Source organism: Marmota marmota, unplaced genomic scaffold, assembly GCF_001458135.2.
Source record: "Marmota marmota marmota unplaced genomic scaffold, marMar, whole genome shotgun sequence".
Classification (NCBI taxonomy): domain Eukaryota; kingdom Metazoa; phylum Chordata; class Mammalia; order Rodentia; family Sciuridae; genus Marmota; species Marmota marmota.
In genome coordinates this window covers 5,645,113-5,669,272 of record NW_026000196.1, presented here as the reverse complement: position 1 = coordinate 5,669,272, position 24,160 = coordinate 5,645,113, and the positions used below count along the sequence as shown (strand labels likewise).

Genomic DNA, 24,160 nt, shown 5'->3' with positions numbered 1-24,160 from the left:
CTCTTCAGAGGCCACGAGCCCTGTACTGTGCTAGTGGTCTGCCTAGGACTGCCCACATGTCTGTGCCCTGCCCTTTCCTTTAGGCTACTCCTGGTTTGGCTTCCTCTGCTTACTTCTCTCTTGTAGCATCAAGTTAGAAATAATCCGTATGTCCAGCTTGGGGGATAGTTAAGTAAATTATGATACATTGACTCAATGGAACTACAGGCAGCTTTTATTTAAAAACATCAAGAAAAATATATAATGTGACAGAATGTGTACATTAAAATTAGGGGAGAGAACAGCTATATAAAATATAATTGCAGGGAAGGAGAAATGGGAAGATATTATTTAATGGGTATAGAGTTTCAGATCTACAGGATGAAAAAAGAGAAAATATGATCGTATCTAGGCAAAGCCTGGAAGGGAATCCCCTCCTTGCCCAAGTAAAAATAGTTCTTATATTGGTATATAGCATTCTAGGAAAATACATAATGTACTCTAAGGTTTCATGAAGCATATTGCCTTCAAGGTATTTTTTAGTATTGCCTAGATCCACATCCCATAAATTCATCACCAACCTTAAATCATAGTTTGCCTTCTTTCCCCTTTTTGGAATATTAGAGCCAAGCTTGCCCCCATCCAAGCCATGTAAGGACTTCTCTCTCATCCTCACCCTCCATATTTTCTTAAAGACCATGCTGTCTCACAGTCTTGCAGGAATTTGAGCTATTTATGTGAGTCAGGAGATTTGAATTAATTTGGACATTAGATGATCGGTTTCTCCAGTTCATTTTCTTCATTTTACTCAGTGCTTAGTCTGCTCATTTTGCAAAGTTGAGGAGTTGGAAAGTCCAGCCTTTTCTGAACAGGACCCCTAAAAATAATCATGAATGCTTATTTGTATGGACCCTTTTCTTAGTGATTTAAAAATATGTCAGGTGCAGTGGCACACACCTGTAAACCCCAACAGCTCGGGAGGCTTAGGCAGGAAGATCGCAAGTTCAAAGTTAGCCTCAGTAACTTGGCAAGGCCCTGAGCAACTTAGCAAGACCATATCTCAAAATAAAATATAAAGAAAGGGCTGGGGATGTGGCCCAGTAGTTAGGCATCCCTAGGTTCAATCTCTGATATATATATATATAAAAAAAAAACTATTACCTTCTAAAACACCTTTTTAAATTATTTTAACAGTTCAAAGTCAACAACTGTGAAAACATTGTGGGTAACATTATTATTACTTAATTTGTATTGGATAGAAGTAGTGAAGGCATCTTTCGAGAACTTTATTTTGGTAATGGATAAGTAAATTGATGTATAGATGATAGAGCTTTTAAAAATGCATATGCATCATTCTCAAGTAAGACTGACAGTGAAACCATACTTGTTTGCAGGGTATTCTCCTCTCCTTTGTGACCTCAATGACAGCATCACTTTTTTAGAGCTTTGCTACTTTTAGGAGGCCTCTTTCCTATTGGAATGATCCTGGTTCTTTCTGATGTTTTTGAACCCTGTCTTTCTACCAACAAAATTCACTCTGGATTACACAAAGCCTCTCCTTCCTATAACAGTGACCTAGCTACTTTTTCTCTGGATTCCACAGTTCTCTGCCAGGTCCTCAGCCCAGTTACTGCTGGTGGACCAGTATCTGGATGGGCCTGGGTTGTGGTTCCTGCTATCCATTCTCTCTTCTAGAGAGTATAGCTGTCTAAAGGCAGGTTAAGCAGTTGGATGTTCTGCCATTTAGGCAAGTAGAAGTTTGGGCAGTGTCTAGTGCCCTTGGCTTCCATGCCCATTTTGTGATTTGCATCTAAACTGTAAAATTTATTTCTTCCATCTGACTTGGCAGCTCTCACCCAACATTCTTTGCATGTTTTTCCCCAAGGTTTTTGGACAACATGGGTCTGTTTTCTTAAGCCATATAGCTTTATTCTGCTTCTCTTCCTGAAAATTGACCTTATTTTGAGTAACATGGTGTCCATCCCAGGGTCCTTCCCATCTCATGAAGTCTCACTGACACCACTGAGATCTTAGGTATTCTGTGAGCTAGTTTGTTTTTGTTTGTGCTTCACCCATTGGCATTTAGCTCTCTGACACTGTAATGTCCTCTTCCCTCCCCTTAGAAGTTTCCCATTTACTCTCATCACAAGTGTTCTTCTGCCCCACCACCATTCCCTTTAAACCTTCTTCTTTGGGTCATGTAGTTCCCGGGTAGATGGATAGACGTGACCCATCTAGCCCAGGAGCTGCCTATCTTCGGGTTAAAGCCAGAGTTCACACCCATTCTCAGTACCACTTGCTGGCCAGCTCTCTATTCACCACATCCGCCTATCTGCAGAATTCTAACCACTGTTAACAGGAGCAGGAAAACCACCAAGGTCTCCAAGGTGGCCTCTGTTCTGTCTCTCACGAAACTATCTAGATAACCTCAGCATGGAAGCAATCTCGGTGAATTCTGTAGTTCAATGAATTCTCTAGTTCGACTTCTTGATTTGGCACATAGGAAACCGAGCCTTGGAAGGTTGAAGCTGCTCATGCAGAGCCTGGTGAATTTCTCAAGGTGTCCTATGGGCCATGTTTCAAGTCCTCCCTCTACCATTTGAGCCCAGACATCTTCTTAGACCTTTATCCCTTCACCAGACCCAAAAGGCCTTTCTCCTGCCTCCATTCACTGCAAAAACAAAGTGGATAAATCAGAATTTGCATCTGTGGGAGCTGTATGTGTGAGGCTCTTGATAGGCAGTGTATCCAGATAATCCACTTGTCTCTTTTTCTGTCTTTGGAAATGGTGACTGTGACCACTGCAGTCTAACCAGTTAAAACTCACTTTGACTCTTCTCTGTATCTCTTTGATCTTTAACATTCCTCAACAGGGCAGTTAATTTTCAGTAGCTTGGAATACCTTTCTTTTTAGTATTGGACTGTGTGTTTTTTATAACACACCAATTTTGATTGTGTTTTATTAAACTTATATAAAATCAAGTTTCAATTCCTTAATTATATACCCAAAGGTTGTAAAAGACAGCTCCTAAACAGACTGAGTGGCCAACCAAAGATCCTAGAAATTAATGTTAGCCAAAATAAACTAAGTGAGACACTGATCTCAACATCCTTATCTGGTCCCTCCTTGGGCCCAGGCACCTGTGAATCACCAGAGACTTTCACTGAGATATTTATTATTCCAGCGAAAATCTTCTTGCAGCACCAGAGCATCTTTTTATATCTTAACAGTATGGCAGCCCCCTCCTCCCTTCCCTGCCTGTGCAGCCCCTCTCTTAAGGGAGGTACTCACATTAGCAAGAATGTTTCTTCAGTTAGAAGGTCAGCAAAGTGAGAAATGGATGATGCAAGACAAAGCTGGGACTCTTAAGGGGAAGGGGCAGCTTGGGTACAAGTTCAGAGAAGAGGAGCCACTGGGCAGCAGCGCATGGCTCACTGGTTGGGTGACCCCCTTTCTCAGACCCTGAGGTAGGTGTCTACAGTGCTGCCTCAGCAGTGATCTGGCCTGTCCTTTCTGTTTCTGTAGAGTGGGGGGAGGTTCCCATACATTCACATAGTGACCTTCTGACCTTGGAAGGTGGTATTAAGTCTCCATTTTGACTTTTGACCCTTGTGTTTTAGAAGAATATTATAGGCCATTAAATTCACAAACCATTTCACTTTTAATTCCCCACTTTTTTTTTCCAAGATATTATGGGAAATGCTTGTCATTCCAAAATTGAAGTTGGCTGCTTTAGGGAAATTACTTTTATAAACTCTCTGGATTTAAAAAAACAAAACAAAACAACTGTGAACCATTCAGTCTCTATTGCCATCTAGAAGATGAATCCTGTGGATTCTGTGTGGGCAGAGTGTCACCCAGAGGAATTGACAGGGTGGAATCAGGCCTAGAGACTCAGAAATCTGCAAAATGAAACTTTCTTTTTAATTGATGTGGACCAAAAGTGGCCTGCTTGGATTCATACCCAGGAGGAGAGCATTGAGTGGGGAGGACCAAGTTCCCATGGTGGAAACGAGCCCTTTGGGTTTGTTCATCTATCACGTGGGCATGGACATCAGGCTACGGGGACCTGTAAACAAGGCCAGCAGTGTTCCCATGCCTCCCTCACAGGGTGATGGCCAAGCTCAGGCTCTGGAAACAAGGACACTATTTCTAACCTAGTGCTACAATTATGCAGGTCAAAGATGACCCTCAACAGGTAGGCTAACCGTGCATAGCCCTAACAGCAGAAGGACTTCCCAGCCAGCTCCCCTGTGCCTAGGGGGTGTCACTGGCCTCCCTGCCTTCACTTCTGTCTCCTCACCACTCTGATATTCTAAGGCTAATCCAAAAAAAAAAAAAAAAGGTTTGCTTGGATAAGGTCAGATTTTATGATTTTTCTTTTGCCTTTCAAACAGCAACAAGAGAAATTGTTTTTAGGTTTTTCTCTGCACCAAACTTCACATCCACCCTCAACTTAGAGGCTCCCAATATTAACCCATTAAGTCCCAAGTTTTCAATTCTGCAAATATTGCAATTAAATTGACACAGGTGCATTAAAATTGGTTGGAAATCATAATGTAGAGTTTATATATTATTATATTTTGTATTATTTTTATTATAATATTATGGTTTTATTATTACATAATTGTATATTATATTTGAGTTTTTATGGAAATTTCACATCTGGGATGATAGAACAAAATGGGTTAAGCCAGATAATTTTGCCTGCAGGGTAGGAAGTCAAATGGAGAAAGTATTCAAATGGCCATCAAAGCAGACTCTGGAAAGTTCTTTGACTAAGGGAAGGCTGGCTGGACAAGTGTCAGGAGCATAGTTCACAAATAATAGGGTCTCTCTGGCCCTAGTCGGTCCTGCTGAGATCAGCTTCAAGGGCACATGGTGGTTCCTCCACTGGTCTCTCTACAGAAGTTTGAGCACTGCACATCAAAGCCTCTGTCCCAGCATCTGAACAACCAGAGCTCTCCACAATAGTATCTTACTGCAGCAGCACAAGCCCCCAGTCGGCCTGCACCCACACCAGCCAGCCTCCCCACCACATCCCTCTCACTCTCCATGGTTCTTCCAGGGCCCAGGAAACCTTCATGCAGTGGGATCAGTGCCGGCGCTTCTACAACTTCCTCATGGCTGACAACATGAAGAAGATCATTCTCTCGCACAGGTATGGCCCTTTCCATTCTCTTAGGAGACACATGGCTGCTTTCTGAGCTGTTTGGGGAATCACTAAAAGCCAGAACTCCTGTTTGTCCAGAATAACAAAACAAAAAAACAACAGGGTGGTGGCCCTTGGTGTTCTGCCCAAGCAGCTGTGACAGGAGGCTCAGGTTAAAGTGTCAGCTCCTGCCTTCCTGAATTAACCCATCAAGCACTTAGAGTAGTGCCTGGAGAACAGTAGCCTGCAACAAATATTAGCAATAATTATGTCATTATCATTATTATTTTTGCTACTATCTCTTCTTCCTCCCTAATGACTGCCTTTCCCAGCATGTCTGCTTGCAGACCCGGCCCATCTCAGGTCTCATCATCCACCAGGTTGCTTTTCTACAGCTTCCCCTGTGTGAATCCTGGGTCTTAAACTACATGGGAAGACTTGGAGGGCTTGGGCTTGTTTGGATTTTTCCCAGAGCCTGGCACATAATGAGCACTCAAAAATTACACTTTGGAGGGATTTTTGTCACTACACTAGGAAAAGCCATCAAGCTAAGTGATCAATTTTGTAATCTCTGGTTTTTTTGTTTGTTTGTTTTGAGAAGTAGTCTCACTATGTTGCCCAAGCTGGCCCTGAACTCCTAGGCTCAAGTGATCTTCCTGCCTCAGCCTTCTGAGTAGTAGGGACTATAGGTGTCCACCATCATGCCCAGTTCTTAGTCTCTTTTTTTCAATGGTTAAAAGGAGATGTTGTTGAGCAAGGTCCTAAGCAACTTAGCAAGGCCCTGTTTCAACATTTTTAAAAAAGGGGAGAAGGGGGTTGTTGGTGATGTAGCTAAGTGGTTAAATACCCCTGGGTTCAATCCCTGGTACCTAAATAAATAAATAAATGGAGATGTTGTGCTGCCCATCCAAGCCTGACCCCAGGTGGGGCTTCCTGTGAATAGGTCATATGATGCCTGAGCAAGGCTGAAGCTTATAGCCCTTCAGGCTGCCAAGCTGCCAGGCATATCCTTAGGTCCTCATGTTGGGTGGGTACAGAACAGAGGGACATTTATGTCCCTGTACTATAATAATCAACTATTTGCATTCAGTTCATGTAGTTTGAGCATCAGCCATGTACTGACATGGGTGTGACTCAACTGAGTGGGTGCTCCGGAGATTTGCCAGAGTTATTATTCCAGAAGGGGCAGAGTCAGGGCACCAAGGCCACATCCAAATCCTCTGCCCTCCGCACTTCCGGAGTCAAGCAAGACTCCTTCCAGACAAGATCTGTTTTGCTAAAGGATTTGGTCTTGCTACTAAATGGTCTGTAAAGTTCATTATGTAATTCTTAACAAATTGCAAAAATGTGCCTAAGTATATTTACCTTTTAAACTTTTTCTATAAAAAGCCAGATACTGAGCTGGCGTTATGGCTCAGAAATAGAGCACTTGCCTAGCATGTGTGAGGCCCTGGGGTTCAATTCTCAGCACCGCATATAAATAATTGAATAAAATGAAGGTCCATCAACAACTAAACATTATTTTAAAAAAAAAAAAAAAAAGCCAGATACTCTGAAATTTTAGAAAAACTTTAACTTGTGAACCCTGTCCCATAGATATATAAGATAATCTTCCTAATTATCTTTTTTTTAATATTTATTTATTTGTAGATGAACACATAGTATCTTTTTTTATTTTTATGTGGTGCTGAGGATTGAACCCAGTGCCTCACACATGTGAGGCAACCACTTTACCACTGAGCTACAGCCCCAGCCCCTTCCTAATTATCTTTTGAAAAAAATAAGTGCTAGAGTAATGTATCTGTCTTCTTTTGGAAAGGTTGTGAAAATATACAGAACACTGAGTTTCTGTAATGACATTTCCTACCATAGAACCAAACTTCAAAGCAAACTCACTCCTTCCTCAGCTGTGTGACTGAGAGTTCTTGCTGGGAAGAGCAGGCTACCATGCACATTTTGACCCCTTCCTTTGTTGTGTTGCTCTCAAGATGGATCTGCTTCTCCCTAGAAATGACCACTGTACTGAATACAGTTGGCTCTCTATCTACATGAGCTCTTCATCCCCTGTTCCAACCAACAATGGATAAAAATATTAGACCTACAAAGATTGTATCTGTCCTGAACATATACAGACTTTTCTTTCTTGTCATTGTTTCCTAAACAATACAACAACTTTTACATAGCATCTGTGTTAATTACTGTAAGTAACCTATAGATGATTTAAAGTATTCATGAGGATGGCATAGGTCATGTGCAAATCCTAAAGCAAGGCATGTTTGTGGGTGCATCCATAATCTCAGCTCTCAGGATGCTGAAGCAGGAGAAGCACTTAAACCCAGGAGTTCAAAGCCAGGCTAGGCAACGCAGTGAGACCCCAACCCAAAATAAAACACAAACACACACACACACACACACGAAATAAATCCTACACCATTTTATGGAAGGGACTAGAGCATCCATGGATTTTGTTATCTGGGGTGGGGGGGTGTCCTAGAACCAGTCGCACATGGATACCAAGGAATGATCTTATACAGCTTTTTAGCTAAGTCTTTGGGTGATGTTGATTTACCCAAATGCTGAATAGGTTATCATTGTCTTCCTTGTTAAGCAACATAAATGGCTCATAAAGGACAAGGGGCTCTGCCAAAGGAATCATTGTCAACACCAGTGTAAGGGTAAGTGGTGAGTCACTACCCACCACTCACCACTCACCACAGGACTCATCCTGATACCTCCTCTGTGCTGAGGTCTGTAATATTCAGCTAGTTTCAAACACACACACACAATCTTTAGTTTTTCTAGTGCCCCCAAAAGGACAGTAAGGTCTTTGTGTTCATCTTTCTGAACGTTCTTCAAAAGTCACCACTCAGGTTCATCCTCTAGGACATTCTAAAGGCTGAAAGGATGTTTCTAACTTACCACATGGACTCTGGTTCATGTGGCCGCAACTCTCCGGACTTGCCTCTGGACATGGAAGCAGGCTCTGTTGGTTTCTCTCTGCATGTGAATTTTTTTTATTTGATTGGTGTATTATAATTATACATAATAGTGGGATTCATTATTACATGTTCATACATGCATTCAATAGAATGATATCATTTGGTCAATTTCTCCTTGCTTTTGTGTCTTCCCCCAAGGCAAGCTCTTTTTGGAGACCATGTGAAGAAACCCCAGAGCCTGGAGGACACGGACTTGAGCCGGCTCTACACAGCTACATCCTTGATGCAGATTGATGACAACGTGATGAGGTAGGTCCACAAAGCTGGAGAGGAATGCTCGGGGGTGGGCTGCCAGGCGGGAAGCTGCAGGCCAGCTCTGCCCAGCACAGCTCTTTGCTTTTCTCACTTTAGTGGTAAGGGAATAAGCAGCCAGTGTTTAAAAACAGATTTCACAGAAAAATTCTAATTTCTTGAGAAATAGGTAGAGGGTCTGACAACTCGTCCTACATGGCACAGTTGGCATGAGTCGAGGGGCTGGGTGTGCACACCTTAGTCACCCTCAGTCTTTCCCCTGGCTGTTCTGCCTCAGGACCAGGGCAAGATCAGGTGTCACATAAACCTGCCTTCCCAGTGGAAGGAAAGGAAGTGAAGTCACCATCAAAAATGAAAAAAAAAAAAAACAAAGACCAAGAAAGCTGTGTGTGTCAAGCAAAATGGACAGAGCCTCTTATGTTGGGGCCTGGAGATGTCTCTGTGTAAGATGCAAACCCTGCCTACTTCACTTGTTTTCTCTCCACCTGCCTGGCCCCTCCTGGCGCCTGTAACACAACCCTCACAGTGTCTTCTTTCCTGCTGCCAGTAGTGTCTGACTGAAGTTGGCCTTAGCTGGAAAAGGTGTGGATCTCTGACCACAAAAGATCATCCTTTTTAAATAATCATTTGATACCTTTGATGTGACCTAAAGCAAACAAGTATTTATCCAATAGATAGGGAGAGAAAGGCCTGAGGATGTGAAAACTCTACTTTTCTTCTTCTCAAGATTTTAGTAGCCTTCTTACACCAAGTATCCTTGAACTGTGCTTGTTAACAGTTTCTCAAGGGAAATAGACACTAGGAAATTATTGGTATGTTCAAAAGAGTAGAAAGAACCATACCCACCCCCACTTAAGATGGGGCATGTGACTTACTGTGGTGTCTAATAAGAAAAAAAAAATTAATTTTAATTTCTCAATTCATCTTCTCAATTTTTTTTAAGCCCAAAAGAGAATGTTCTCAACTCTTTGTAAATTTCTTCCTTCATAATCATGTTGGGTAGTAGCAGATTCATATCAGTTTTGGCAACCTCCTCACAGATCTCTCACCAGTCATACTGGAAGAATAGGATGAGAAGGAACAGATTTCACAGGGACAGAGGTACTGGAGATGATGTCTACACAGCAAGAGTCCCTGATGGTCCAGCCTGAGCTTTCTTGGCAAAGATGTCGAAGACAGCTGGGGTGGAAGTGACCCAAGTTCAATCCTTGTTCCAAAAAAAAAAAAAAAAACTATAAGACTTTCAGGCTGGTGCACTGAAGGTTTTATTAAGTGTCAGTTTGTCTCTGATGACTGCTCCACATTTTATTACCATTTAAGTGACCAATAAGAACTCTTTTGAAAAGAAAGTTCTAGCCTTTGAATTCAGTTTCTCTGTCTATGGTGATTTATGGTTTCATTGATGTTTCAAATGATGTAACATCCACTAATAATTATAGATGACACTGAGTCGTTCCTCTCAGCCAGTTACCAGGCTAGTAGCACTTCAGTGCAATAACTATTGTGGCACCATCAAGAAGTTCCTGTTTTCAGACCTATTTTACACAGGATGAACCATTCTCTTGAAGTCACGCAGCCAGTAAGTAGCAGAGCCAGGATTTGAACTCAGATGCCAAAGCCAGCATTCTTGACCCTAAACACTGCTACCTGTTCTGCTGATAGGACAAGTTAATATAGAAACTAGAGTGGTAATAAAATCAACTCAGCATTTAGACCAGTCTTGGCTGCCTGTGCATATTCTACCAATGCAGTGAGTTAGCGTGAGAATTAGATAATAATCAGCTCAATGTTTCCATCTTATGACAAATGTTGTTTTGTCCTTTTTCCTTTTCTTTTTTTTTTCTTTCTTTTTGTTATGTTCCAGGAAGTTCCATGGCTATAACTCCCTGAAAGAGTATTATGAGGAAGAAAGCTGCATGAGGTACCTGCACAGGGTGAGTAGACAACACTGGCTCAGAATTCATGTCACTCCACCTAGCTCCATCCATGGTACAAAAATATACCTCCTAAATTTCCTAGTGGAATCTCAGCCAGACTCTAGCTGGATCTGTTCTAGTTTTTGACTCTTTTTTTTTTTTTTTAATTAAACCAAAGTGTGTCCCTCTGTGACCACCATACACTAATCCCAGAACCACCCCTTAGACCAGGCTGCTCCCAAGTCTATATGAAAGCCTTTAAAATTGCTGCAACACCCAATTTTTTTCTTAGACTCCATTTGGTAGTATAATCCTACCCAGTTTCTACCATCATTCTTCATGGGAGCTCCAGGTTTCTTATCATCCTGAACCCTTCTTTTTGGCTATTATGTATTTTGTTAGTGTGGTGCCTAGAACGGAATTCCAAATTACTGCCATGATCCAGTGAGTATAGTGTCAAACGGATGTATTTATCAAAATGATGAGGAGCATGTCTGTTGATTAAGTAGACTGGTTTGCATCAATGCATTTTTTTAGCAGCTATAATAAGTGTGTGTATTAAATTTGTGGCTAATCAAAATTCCCACATATTTTTTGACCTAGCCCATCACCAAGCCAGTCTCTCTTATTCTCTTGGCACAACTGCCTTTTTTATACAATCACAGAACTTCTCATTTATCTCTGTCAGGGTCCACCTGCTGGTTTGGCTCACCATTTCCCCAGCTATAGCAGATAATTGTGTATCAAAGTTCTGCTCTTTTAGTAGCCTTCCCAGCTACTTTAGCATCATCACCCCAGCTTTGGGCATATTTATTTAAGCCATTATATAAATGTTAAGCTGTGTACAGCCAATATCAGAGAGTTCCAGGAGAGCACAGCCATTCACTAGACATGGCTGTTCAGGAAAATCTGAGTGCCACGTCAACACCATTTCCACTCAAATGCAAAAGGAGATCATTGGCTGTTTTGCTAAAGTGGATACTGAATGCAATCCTGCCAAGATCCCCAGCTATTCACCAGCCTACTCATAATTTCAACCTTCAGATTCTTCTGGAAAGTCTTTTTTGTCTGGAATGGAGTGCACTTCATTTTCCTTTCTCACAGTATAAACCAAATGAGTAGGCACATAACTCTTGGTAAAGTCATTTTTCTGAAATGTGTGACTAATTTGAAACACTATGAAGACCAATCAGAATTATTTTGACAGTGAATGCCACTCGGCACTCCCCTCTCTTCTTCGGTACCTGAGGACACTGGGAACTTTGCCCCTGCACATACTTGCTGCCAGGTGATGATCACAGTGGCACCTGTAACTCAGCCTACTACCAGTGAATACCAGGCATCCTTATCCCATCTGTTTAGCAAGCCAATCTGTGACTCTCTTCCTTTTGCTTCAAAGACATGTCTGGTAGTGATTCTGAACCTTGAATCAATGGGATCTGGAAAAGGGAATTGATCATTTCATTCAACTCTTTGTTGTTGTAGATTTATGTGCCTCTCATGCTGGTTAATGCAGCTGATGATCCCTTGGTGCATGAAAGCCTTCTAACCATTCCAAAGGCCCTTTCAGGTAAGTGTTTCTTCTTCTGCTCCCCCAACCACTCAGCAAATTCACTATTCCTTTAGCTCTGGGAACCAACCTCTTCAGGGAAGGACAGTTCATGCCTATCCTTCAAGTTCTGGAGTTGTGAAGGGCCTAGGCAGAGTATCATCGTTCAGAAGCCAGAACCATCCTTGATGTCCATCACCAAGACAGTTTGGGGAGATTCACCTGGTGTTCTGCAGAATTATTGTCTCAGAGTTATGGTTTCATTAAGTAGGAGAGTTTGACTTAAGAGATATTTACATGTAAAATTTGACCTGAAAAGCAAAACAAAACAAAACAAAAAAGCCAGTTCTATTACCTCTGGTGACAGCCTCTCCATCTGCTTTAGGGATAAAAATATAAGCAACTGAAATGGCAAAGAATGTTGCTCATGGAAATGTTACTGTGCCTCATGCGAGCACAGTCTCATTTCGTGCTGAATAAGAAGCTAAAAGGGAAAATAGAGTGCTGACCTAGCATGTCCAAAGCCCTGGGTTCCATCCTTAGTGGAGTAGGAGAAAGAGAAAGCACAGAGAGATTAAAAGGAGGATTTGATAGGAAATTGCACAGCTACTTTTCAGTGTAATTTCAGATCCTTAGGACATCATCTCCACACTCCTCACTGATGACCACTTGGTGCATGAAAGGGACATTGAAACCATTATATGAATCTTGCAAATATCATATAATAACCAGAAGGAAGAGCTATACCTCTGGTTCTCCCATGACCCTCAGGAGAGTAAATCGTAGAGCAGACAAAGGACCCACTGCCAGGGCCCTATTACACTGCCCAGGTCGGAGGCTGTGTGTAGGACAAGTGTCACATTGATAAGGAGCTGTCTCCAGTCAATCCCCATCCAACCACAGACTCACTACACAAGTGCAACCCACTCAGCCACGTGCATGGCAGTGAGAGAAAGCAACAGCACTTGTCCCCTTCTGGAGCTCTAAGTGATGGTCACAGCGCTAGTGCTGTCACATAGAAACTTACAAAACAGCAACCGAAGAGCAAGAATTAAGTGGGTAAGACTAGAAAACAGCCCTGGAAAGCCAGCCAGGGGGCCCTTCAGTCATTCCCCTGGGAAGACAGGTGCTTCCTGTTAAACTTGGCTGCCCCTGTCTGCCCCATGTACACACATTTTCAGTAGTGGCCTTTACTGGCCTGTGTGGGATCAACCTAAATATGGAATCAGAAAGTCAAGCTCTAGGTCATTAACCCAGAATGGCTATCTAGCATGTGGCATTGGCAGCTCAGGCTTTAACACAGCTTTAAGTCTTAGTCTCAAAGATAAATGAGTGGGATGAAAAATGATCGACTCTGTTGAATTCTCCTTGTTCTCTAGGAAATAACACTCTGAGTGCTTGAACCTCTCCGTAGGGTCCGCCCACCCTCAGATTATTAAATCAGGACTGCATTTTAACAAGATACCCCAGGTGGATCCAGATGCACAAAATTGGGAAGCATAACCGAACACCTGGAGTGTTTTAGCAATACCCGTGCCTGGGTTCCCCTCCCTTGCTCATTCTTCTCCTCCCACCCCTGAGTCTCTGATTTAATTAGTCTGGGTGCAGCCTAGACTTAGGGAGCTTGAGAAGCTTCCCAGGTGATTCTAATATGCAGCCAAGTTTGAGAACCACTTAAAAGAGTTCCAAGGATTTATAAAGCCAGTGCCCATTCTTCCCAAAGGCATGCCGGTCCCAAAGCTAGCTAGGTTCCACTGTCTTGGCTGGCTAACTTTGGTGAACAAGGCAGTGAGAGCAGAGGTTAGATGCCCACTTAGGTGATTTTTCCCTGTAAGCAAAGCCCAGGCCATCCCAGCCAACTCACTCCCCTTCACATCTCCAGCCTGAAGCTAACTAGAGTGCGGTAACTCTCTGCCTTTCCCCTGCAGAGAAACGGGAGAATGTCATGTTTGTGCTGCCTCTGCATGGGGGCCACCTGGGCTTCTTTGAGGGCTCTGTGCTGTTTCCCGAACCCCTGACGTGGATGGATAAGCTGGTGGTGGAGTATGCGAATGCCATCTGCCAGTGGGAACGAAACAAGTCGCAGTGCTCCGACACGGAGCAGATGGAGGCCGAGCTGGAATGAGGCCTCCGGACTCTGGCGCGCTCCAGCGACCCTCCTCTGGAACCCGCGTCCCCTTGCCCGCTGTTTCAGGTCTCCCATCTCCCTCAGCGACCTGGACCTGACCTCATATCATCAGCGGGGCCCCATCGTGCACAGGTGTCTCGAGTAGGAGGCTCTCCCTGGGAGCTCCAGGCTATTTTTGTGCTTAGTTACTGGTTTTCTCCATTGCGTTGTTAGCCATGGTGACAAATGACAGGGTTCTCACCCTTCTGTCTGGTTTTTTCAGCTTCTGATTGCTTTTAAGCCAATTACATCTAGTTTCCCTATTAAAAATGTGTCTGAACAGCCATTCTGCTTTGCCAATCAAAAGGCTTTTCCCTGAGAACAGTGAAGGATATATGTCGTTTCGTGGTGGTTGTATGTGTCCTATGTAGACCCTGACAAAAGCTCACCATTCTGGGCCAATGCTGAAGATGTGACTCGGCTTGGGAATCTGGGAGCCTGCAATTCCCAGGCCAGAGTGCAGCCTCTTAAATGGCAAAGGAAATTCCACTTGAGTCACAAGCCAAGTTTCCTCCATCACCATCCACTAGGACAGTCCCCTCATATCTTGTTGCCACTGCTGAGAGTTGCTTGAGACACTTGTTAAAAATTCAGCCTCCCAGGTCCCTCCCCTTAGAGAGGCTGACTCATTGGGTCTGGGAAGGAGCCTGGAGATTTTAATTTTTGACAAGTGCCCCAAGGGATTCTCATCACGAGGCAAATTTGGGACACATTGTTCTATAGCGCCTTTAAATTAGAAGCATCTTGGTGGCTCATTTTATTGAAATTCATCGTCATTGATGTCTCTTTGCTCCCAGGGGCCTCCAGAGCAGCAAGGCCTGTTGCATAGCTGCCCTTGTGTAATCAGTGTAGTGTCCCCACAAAGGACCCTGATTGGGAGTGGGCCTTTGGGCTGAGCCCTGGCTCTGATTCTCACCTGCTATATGACCCTGGATTAAGTCTCTTTGGACTTGAGTCTCTTCGCCTATGAAATGAGGGACTTGGACCAGGTAGATTGCTGAGATGACCACCAGTCCTAAGTTCAATGACAAACTCAGTTTACTGAGCTTTGAGAGAACATCCCTCCAGGCGAGGCTGGGAGCTCTTCTCCCAGGCTAAGCATTTACCTTTCTTTTTCCCTATCTGCCACCCCCCTCCCCACCCCCACATTTCATATAAAGAGATTTTGGGGGTCTTTTGAGCACTTAATTGTAATTTTAGTTTTTTTAACCCAGGTCCGTCTATCTCTGGCTTTTGATACTAAACAATTCAAAAGTTGGATCCGAGTTTGAAGAAGAAAGATATTTCCAACCAAAGACGGTGTTGTTTTGAAACTGGATTTTTAAATGAATAGCCTCTATTTGTTGTTGGTTGGCTAGATTTTCTGAAATGTCTTTTCAAGTGGAAATGTCACTATAGGTTTCAAGTACTTCTTTTCTCCCATCCTGTGGTACTTGAAGATCTAAGAACCCTGTGCTTTGAAAAATCAGCAGTTGCTATCTGGAATTAAATAGAACTATGAGTGAAATTGCCTGAATACTTTAAAAATATATATTTTCTTTGCTGCATCTCCTTTGGCTCCAGGACAGACTGGAATAAGTGGTCTGTGTGGATGTTTAAGGAATAAAGGGAGTCACCTGGGCACTTGAATGCCAGCCCCTGTGGCCACAGTTTGGGCATTGGCCCAAGTGACTGTGACAATTAAATCTGTAACCTTAAGTTGTTTTCTGACAATCACCAGATCACCCTAATAACATCAGAAACAGCCATTATCTCAAAAGACTGAGATTACTGTGGTCTTGACTTTGTCTTGGTATAATTTCTCACACTTGCTAAATCCTGTCATTACAACTTCCCCCCCAAGTTGACATTTCTTTAACGCATCTCCTCTTCGTGTTCTTTTAGCACAAATTGGCACTTTATCATCTATGCCTCAATTTGGAAGCTAGTCTTTCTCCTCTGTTGCTTTTCTCTCCACCACCCACATCTGTAATCTGGGTTTAGGGCCATACTTTCGTTTCTCAGACTTTTTACTAAAATAGGTCCATCAAGCAATAACTTAATAGGATGGAATCGGCATTTGGAAGTGAGGGGCTCCTTTCACTTGTTTGAGGCCACATCCTTGACCTGCTGTGGAAGTAGTGGCCCAGGTACCCCTCCCTCCAGGAGAAGAACAGTCCTGAGGCCTCACACACAGGAAGAGGGGCGGGGGCTTGTCCCAGGAGCTGGCCTGTATGGCAGGCCTGGAAGTCTCCCACCCCAGGAGAGGCAGGCTTGGGCAGAGCCTTTGTTGCCACACAGCCGGAATTCCCCACCCCCAGGACTGGGGGGCCACGTCCCAGCTGAAATCTCTTTAGTGTGGAACTCTGAATGGCACTTACATTCCATTTTGGTTCACATGAAATCAACTGAAGCCCTTTATTCAAGCTTCAGGCTCTCAGGCATGGAAATGAGAATATGACTGTGGCTGTCTTACAGGAAAATTCTTGTTTGTCCCTGAATGAGAGCACAGAGGCACTGAATGTAGAGATGCAAACTTGCCTAATAAATGAGGGAGCAGCACTTTATATGTAGGTCATCTTTTCTCCTTTCTCTGGGCTTCCTCGCTTTTTTTCCCAAAGTCATTCCTTTCTGATGATAATGTGAATGCTCTTCTTGCTATGAAGGTCTTAGCTGGGCTGAAACAAGCCTGGATTTTCAGAAAGTGTTTGAATATTCTATTTTGAAATCAAATTAAGGATATAAATTGCATAGATCTAGACAATTCTGTGGCAGGAATAATATGTCAGAAACCAAGGGAAAGAAGCACCCCACTCTTCTCCAGTTGTGCTCCCTGCTCCCCCCACCCCCCAGATAATTTAAAGACGTTGCTCCCAGTCAAATTAATATTGCCTGTCTTGAAAAAGTACATTGGGTCTCTTTGATACATGTATGTTAAAAGGGAGTTCAACAGACTCGAAGAAAACCTTTTCTCTTTTTTGCGGTGAGTTTGCACCAATGATTCCAGACCAGAATGAAGATAGAGAGTTATTTGTTGTTACAATATTCTGTTAACTTCTCTGCAGCGTTTTAGGCATAAGGGAACCTTAGGCCCCACCGTGAGAGTGGAAATACACTAAAAAGGAATGTTCCTTTCTTGACCTGGTATTTGGGAACCAGAGTCCAGGAGATCTAGCTTCTCATCCCCAGTGTCTCTGATTGACATTGTCAAGTGGGCAAGTCACTTCATATGCCTGAGCCTGTCACCTCATCTTAGGCCATCCTAAGACGACTTCATTTACATATCATTTGCCTGATCTTTGTTGAACACTTGCCTGAAGTTGGCCTCTTCAAGCCCTTGCAGGTAGAAACAAACAGCCATGTCATCGGCCAAAGCTTATTTGAGGGGACTTGAATGAGGGAGTTTGTACATTCACCTTTTCCTGGTTAGGCCCATGGATGGCGTCTAAAGCCCTGTGTCTCACTGGCTTCTCTCCCAAGGGGAGTAGTCATCGCAGTATCCTTGCTATTCTAAGGGCAGTCTCATGACTATGGCAGGTGCTGGCCATCAGGATGAGGACAATAACTCCATCCTTCAGTGTGATCAGGCAGAGCATGGAAAATGCCCAGGGCAGAAGTCCTTCCTGCCCAGGCTTTCATTCTATCCCATAGTCTTCACTGAAGTGAACTTCTGGGCAGCTGAGCTTCTGACATCAAATGAGAGTTCTCTTTGTAACTAGGTGACTTGAGATGGATTTTGCCAGCTCCAAGGAAATGATACATGTGTTCTTGTTTGTGTTTGCCAAGCACACAGGTGTCCCAGATGTGAGAGGCTTTTCCTGTGGCCTTGACTTAAAGTAAAGACCATTGAAACACCACATCTAGTGTCCTGACACTCAATGAAGACATGAAGGACTCATGTCTTCATCCTTTAGGAAGGCAGGAGAGTCATAAGTAAGCATTTTGCTGCAGCATTCTGTCACAGTATCATCTGGAATTATTTTCTTTGCCCAAAAAGCCTTACTACACCTGTAGAAAATCCCCTGGTATTACAATATCATGGTGGAAGAATTAAAATTCTTCTGCTATGGAATTTTGAAACAAAACCAGAAAGTATCCTCAAGTGTCCTGCAGGCTCCTTATTATGTTCTGTCCCCACCTCCCACCCCTCAACAATAGACATGATCCAGATGGGCCAAAACCCCTCATCTCTGGCATCTGTCTTCTTTGGATTACTTGGATGCTCCAAAAAGTCATGAAAAGTGGCCTGCCTATGGCATGTAGAGGCCAACCAATTGGGACAAATTTTCCTTCCACCTGTTAGCAGAGGGAAGTACCCCATCCTTCATAAACTAGGATTGTTTTTGCCAAATTATATTTGAAGCTGAGAAAAGGAGAAGAGAACCTGGCTGGCAGAGAAAACTAGAAAGCCATCCATAGCAAAGGCTGCACCTGCATCACTGCTACTGCCGCCTCTGGGTGCTGCAGCCAGTATCCTCCATCGTGGCTCTTGAATGCAGGCCATGGAGTCCAGCTCCCCATTCTCGGCTCCCAGAATAGACAGCTACCCTTTTGGAAGAGTCAGTCCACCATGTTTTCTGAACCTTTTTCCAGGCATATATGCTGGTAGAGCTTTCATGGATCTCTAATAAATAAGCTGAAGTTGATTTCTCACTGGTGGAAACTCAAACATTCTGAGTTTCACAAAGTTCTCAGCTTTTAACTAGAACTATCAATTAGTAATGAAATCTATAACTACATTCTCTCCCTTTTGGTCCTCATTAGCTAAGAAATCCACTATTGCCATAAGTTGGGGACAGACCACTTATAGCATCTGCAGAAATACCCCTTGTCTCAATGGGCATTCTCCTCCCAGACCACTCACATCCAGCAGCCAATAGAATAATTGCCTAGAATAATTGCAACCTGCTTGGTCCCAGTGCCAACCACTTCTCTCCCAGGCTGGCCATGTAAGTGGACCAAGTCCCTGGGTGTTAGGAGTTAGATTTTTTTTTTTTTAAATTTCATTCTGGCCACTTTAGTTTTCCTAAAGCACAAGTCCATGTAGAATCCTGTCACCTTTCCAACCAGTTCCAGATGGTCTGGGTCTCTCCCACTGCCTCAGGAAGACCTTCACTGTACCTGAGCTTCTGATTTCTGCCACTGCAGCTGCCTTAGTGGGGGTGGGGGAGGGGGGTGGGGGCGCCAGTTTGCATCTCTCTTTTTCCTGGTTAGACTCGGTTCAACCACATTTTTCTGTTGGCAGATCTGCTTCAGATTGATTTTTGAGAACCATCACTTTCACATTCCTGATTCTGGTTCATTTCGTTTTGTTTTGTTCTCTTTGGGTTTTCTGAAACTTTTAAATGCTGCCCTGAAAATACTGTATTTTTGAGTTTGTGTTCTGAAAGCCTCCACGCTGCTGGATCTTTGGGGGGAAATAACAGGATCCTTCAGCACCGAGGTGTTTAAGATTCGCAACTAGCAATGCAATTTTTTCTAAATATGAGGATATTTACCTTTATTAAGAAATTATACTAAATGATGGTGTCCTTGATCATTTTGTGTTCTCATATTACTTTTGATTCTATATGATTCTGTGTGGTGGTGAACAAAGATCATTACAAACAAAACTGTAATTTTGTTATCTTTGATTCAACTGAGTTTCTTTACTTAAAAAAATAAAGTCTAAAAAATGTGGCATGGCTGTGTGTGCTTCGTGTAGTGGTAAAACCAAGTAGGTTCTATATGTGCCTTCACCAAAGCATGAGCTTAATGGAAATGCACAAAACACCAGTTTTTCCTCACAACTGATGTCAACCCAACCTTGCACACAGATACCAAAAATACAACCAGCCCATGAGTCCTCACAAGCCCATCCTCTCCAGGCAAAAGAGCCAAAAACTGAAATAAGTGAGGATGGCAACATTTTAACCAACTGCTAAAGTGAACCATGTAGATGGAATGCAAAGCAAGATGGAGGTAGTGTTTGCCATGCATGGTTTGGGTGCTTTTCCGGTATCATTCTTAGATAACTAGCCAAATGTTACCTAAGTCAAAATGGTATTGGTTTGGTTGGTGGTGATGGTGATGTTTTCTTCTACTTTGGATCTTTCTGAACCCAAGCAAAGTGTCTCCCAGGGCCGGGCACAGCTCAGCCAAGAGAGCTATACCACCCACAAGAGCCTTGCACTCAGAGCCCTCCTGGGCCATGCAAAGCCTTTGATGAGCTGGGTCAGGTAGAGAGTATTGGCTTTAGAAGATGGGCATTAGCAAGATCAATATCAGATTACAGGGCTGGGGATGTGGCTCAAATGGTAGTGTGCTTGCCTAGCATGCATGAGGCACTGGGCTCGATTCTCATCACCACATAAAATAAAAGATATTGTGTCCACCTAAAACTAAAAAATAAATATTTTAAAAATATATCAGGCTACAAGTTTCATCCTTCTTAACAAGCTTCTCCCCCCCAAAAAATAATGATCCAAGAAAACAAACTTGGAAAGAATACTACCTATGAAAAGCATGACAAGGGCCAGGTACAGTGGCACACACTTGTAATCTCAGCAACTAGGGAGACTGAGGCAGGAGGATTGCAAGCTTAAGGACCAGCCTGGGCAACTTGGAAAGATCCTGTCTCAGAAAGCACCAGGGATGTAGCTTGATGTTAGAGCATTCCAGGGTTCAACCCCCAGTACAAAAAAGGAAAAAACATAGAAGAGATTTCAGCTCCTGGGTATTGAATAAGTAGGTGCTAACTGCTTGCCAGTGTGGTCCTTTGCTGTATCTCTGCTAAGCAAACTTTCAGCATTTGTTGCTGCCCCGATACAGCTAATATTTTTTTTCAATTATACCTTTCATTAATAGGCTTTTCAGCTCTGGTTGTGTAGGGAGTAACTTTCCCATGGTAAAGACTGAACACCTAACTGGATGGCCCTCTGTATGACCATCTCCCCTCCTCATTTCTCTCTTAATTGTCCTTAGAGGGAATTACAGGAAGGTACCAGCCACTTACCTGAATGGTTGAAAGACATTACAAGCAGTCTGGCCTTGAACTACTGAAAATCTCCCCAAAGGAGACAAATTAAATGCCTCTCTCCTATGGTTGTGTGCTACCCAGAACTTCCTATTGACTAGTTGGAATTATATCAGTACCTCTACTGAACACTGGTTAGTTTCTTCTTAAAATTGTTTCCTCTTTTATCTGATGATGGTTGGGGACCCAGATCTGACATAAATGAAGTTCTTACTTTCTTACTTCCTTATTCCTCTTTCCCTTTTCTACCTGCACCTCCCCCACCTCCAGAAATAAATGAAGCAAATATTTGAAACAAGTAGTAACAGCCAGAGGAACTCAGAACCAGAATTGTTGGGTTAGAGTTACATCCTAACCATTTCTAGCCCTTTAATCCTAAGCAGGTCATATGTGCGTGCACACACATACACACACATCTTACAGGATATATATATATATATATATATATATATATATACACACACACACACACACACACAAAATAGTTTCCAAAAAATATATAAATTAGTTTCCAAAAAATTTAATATATTTAGTTTCCAAAACATATAAATATATTTGTATTTATTTGCATATAAAATTTTTTTCATATTTTACCTGTAAGATGACTGTAAGAATGCCTGCCTCAGAATATTGAGGGGCTTCAAATAATGTTTTTCAAAGTGTCCCTGTTATTTCAGGCAGTGGTTTTGACTTTGTTTGGTTCCCACTCATAAATCATCTCCTGGACAGTGTAGAAACTAGAAGACAAGTGTCCTCGTGGAGTAGCTCTATGCCAAAGTCTCCTCAGGGAAATACGGAGAGGTTTAGTTTCCAAAACATTTCTGGGCTTGGAAACTCAAGACGAGCTGCAAGTGTGCACCATCAAACCCTGATCCTAATTTTTTCCTTGTTAATATAGTCATGTTGAGAAATCACACATGTTCTGCCTAATGACAAGGCTACTTCTGAGCACAGCCCCAGGGAGGAGATTGCTCTTATTCTAGGACATTTGGCCTATGACTACTGCTTTCCCACCTGAACTTTTGTAGCCCAGGCTGAAAGAGCCAGGCTTCAGCATCCCTGCTTTTCTCTCCTCTCTGCTCGAGTGCAAAATTTGCCTTTAAAATCTTAGATATTAGCTGGGTGTAGTGGTACACACCTGGTAATCCCAGGAACTCGGGAGGCTGAGGCAGGAGGATGACAGGTTTGAGGTTAGTCTCAGCAACTTAGCAAGTCCCTAAGCAACTTAACAAGATCCTCTATCAAAAAATAAGAAAGGGGGAGAAAAAATAAGAAAAGCAGGGAGTTGTGGCTCAGTGGTAGAGTGCTTGCCTAGCATGTGTGAGGCACTGGGTTCGTTTCTCAGCATCACATATAAGCAAATAAATAAAGGTCCATTAATAACTAATAAAAATATAAGAATAGGGCCTGGGGTTGTAGCTCAGCGGTAGAGCATTTGCCTGGTATATGGGAGGCACTTTGTTCGATCCTCAGTACCACATTTAAAAATAATAAAAATAAAGGTATTGTGTCCATCTACAACTAAAAAATAAAATTAAAAGAAAGAAAGATGGGGCCGGGGATGTGGCTCAAGTGGTAGCACGCTCACCTAGCCCTGCGTGAGGCACTGGGTTCGATTCTCAGCACCACATAAAAATAAAATAAAGATGTTGTGTCCACCTAAAACTAAAAAATTAATATTTTTTAAAAAAAAGAAAGAAAGGCTATGGATGTAGGTCAATGGTAGAGCACCCTGGGTTCGATCCCAGTAGTAAAAAAAAAAAAAAAAACTTACCAGCTTCCACATCTTCACCTTCTCCATATGTCTATACACAGTGCTTTAGCAGTGCACATTTTAGCTACCTGGGGAGCTTGGAAAGATATGGATGGCCAGGCTGTATGTCAGACCAAGTGAACCAATCCCGTGGCTGGGGCTCAGGGTGAAATAATTTTAAAGCTTCCCCAGAGGATTCCAACTGGCAGGAAGTTTGCAAACCACTGCTTTGGAAGCTTTGATGAGCTCTTTAATGTGCAATCCCCTGGGAGTCTTGCTATAAAAATGCAGGTTCAGACTCAGTAGATCTAGGGTGGGGCTACAATTATGCATTGCTAGTGAGCTCTAAACAGGTGATCTGTGAATGGTGAGGTTCCTGGGGAACCACTGAGCTTCCAAAACCAACACTGCTGAGTTTCATAGAAGTGGGATCAGAAATGGTCCAGTTCACCCTTTAGATGACTGTCCACCTCTTTTCCTAGCTGGCTTGACTATGATAAAGGCACACACCTCTTCCAGGAGCTTTACCAGGCAGCACTAGCCTCCTCCAGTAACTTGGTGAACTCAAGGATATGAGCCGGGGCCGATCCTGCTCAGAGACTCTCTGAGGCTTGGAGGACATTTCTCTAGTGAAACCTCTACCCACACCTGGATGAATGGCCTCCAGAGTCTGCTGTCTTCAGTCCTCCAAGGGGCTATGTGGGGATGCAGCAATACATTGCCACAAACTTCCACCCTCGCATTCTGCTCCAATTGCCGTTTGCAGCAGAATCCCTGCCTCACCCCAGATGTCTCCAAAAGGAAGTCACTTGGGCACCAAATGGTTGTCATAAAATTCTTGCTTCCTGTGGCTTTCAGGAGTATTTTTATGCTCGCTGTCCCACTTGTGCGCTCTCTCTCTCTCTCTCTCTCTCTCTCTCTCTCTCTCTCGTGTCAGGTGGGAAAGAAGCACGTGTAGGACTTGCACACATAAGCAGCTGGGATTTTGTGGGAGCTGAGTATGTCATATTTTAATATTCGTGATCTTCACCCATGTTCTCCCAATGGTGGTGGCACCACCTTCCTAGAAAAGATCTGGCCAGCCAGCCCCCCTCCTTGCCTAAGGGGCAGTGCCAAGGCAGGGTCAGCAGGGGGCGGTGCTGGCTCACAGTCAGAGCAGGCTCAGTGGGTCCCAACCCTCTGGCTTCTCCCTGAGAAACCTACTGGGTTTTCTTGTCACACAGAGTCCCCAGGCTATGGTAAAGAACCCGGAGCTAGGTCCCCCAGCCCTGCTAACTTTAAGAGGAACCTCAGATACTAGAGTTTAAGTAGGATCCAAGGCTGACCCAGGAGCCTCCTGGCTAGCACTTGCCTGCCGCTTTCTCTCCATCCTGACCACTCTATAAATTCTGAACTGCC

General features: G+C 43.3%; 1 protein-coding gene across 1 annotated transcript in view; it reads left to right on the top strand.

Annotated features, from left to right (window-relative positions):
• The window catches only part of Abhd2 (abhydrolase domain containing 2, acylglycerol lipase), a 102,666-nt gene extending 82,993 nt beyond the window's left edge, over positions 1–19,673 (top strand). The window contains exons 7-11 of the mRNA XM_015493086.2: positions 5,049–5,141; positions 8,270–8,380; positions 10,248–10,317; positions 11,785–11,869; positions 13,777–19,673. Of these exons, the coding sequence (XP_015348572.1) occupies positions 5,049–5,141; positions 8,270–8,380; positions 10,248–10,317; positions 11,785–11,869; positions 13,777–13,973 (556 nt within the window). The 3' untranslated portion in view covers positions 13,974–19,673. The remainder of the gene's footprint in view (positions 1–5,048; positions 5,142–8,269; positions 8,381–10,247; positions 10,318–11,784; positions 11,870–13,776) is intronic.
• Positions 19,674–24,160: the final 4,487 nt, after the last annotated feature.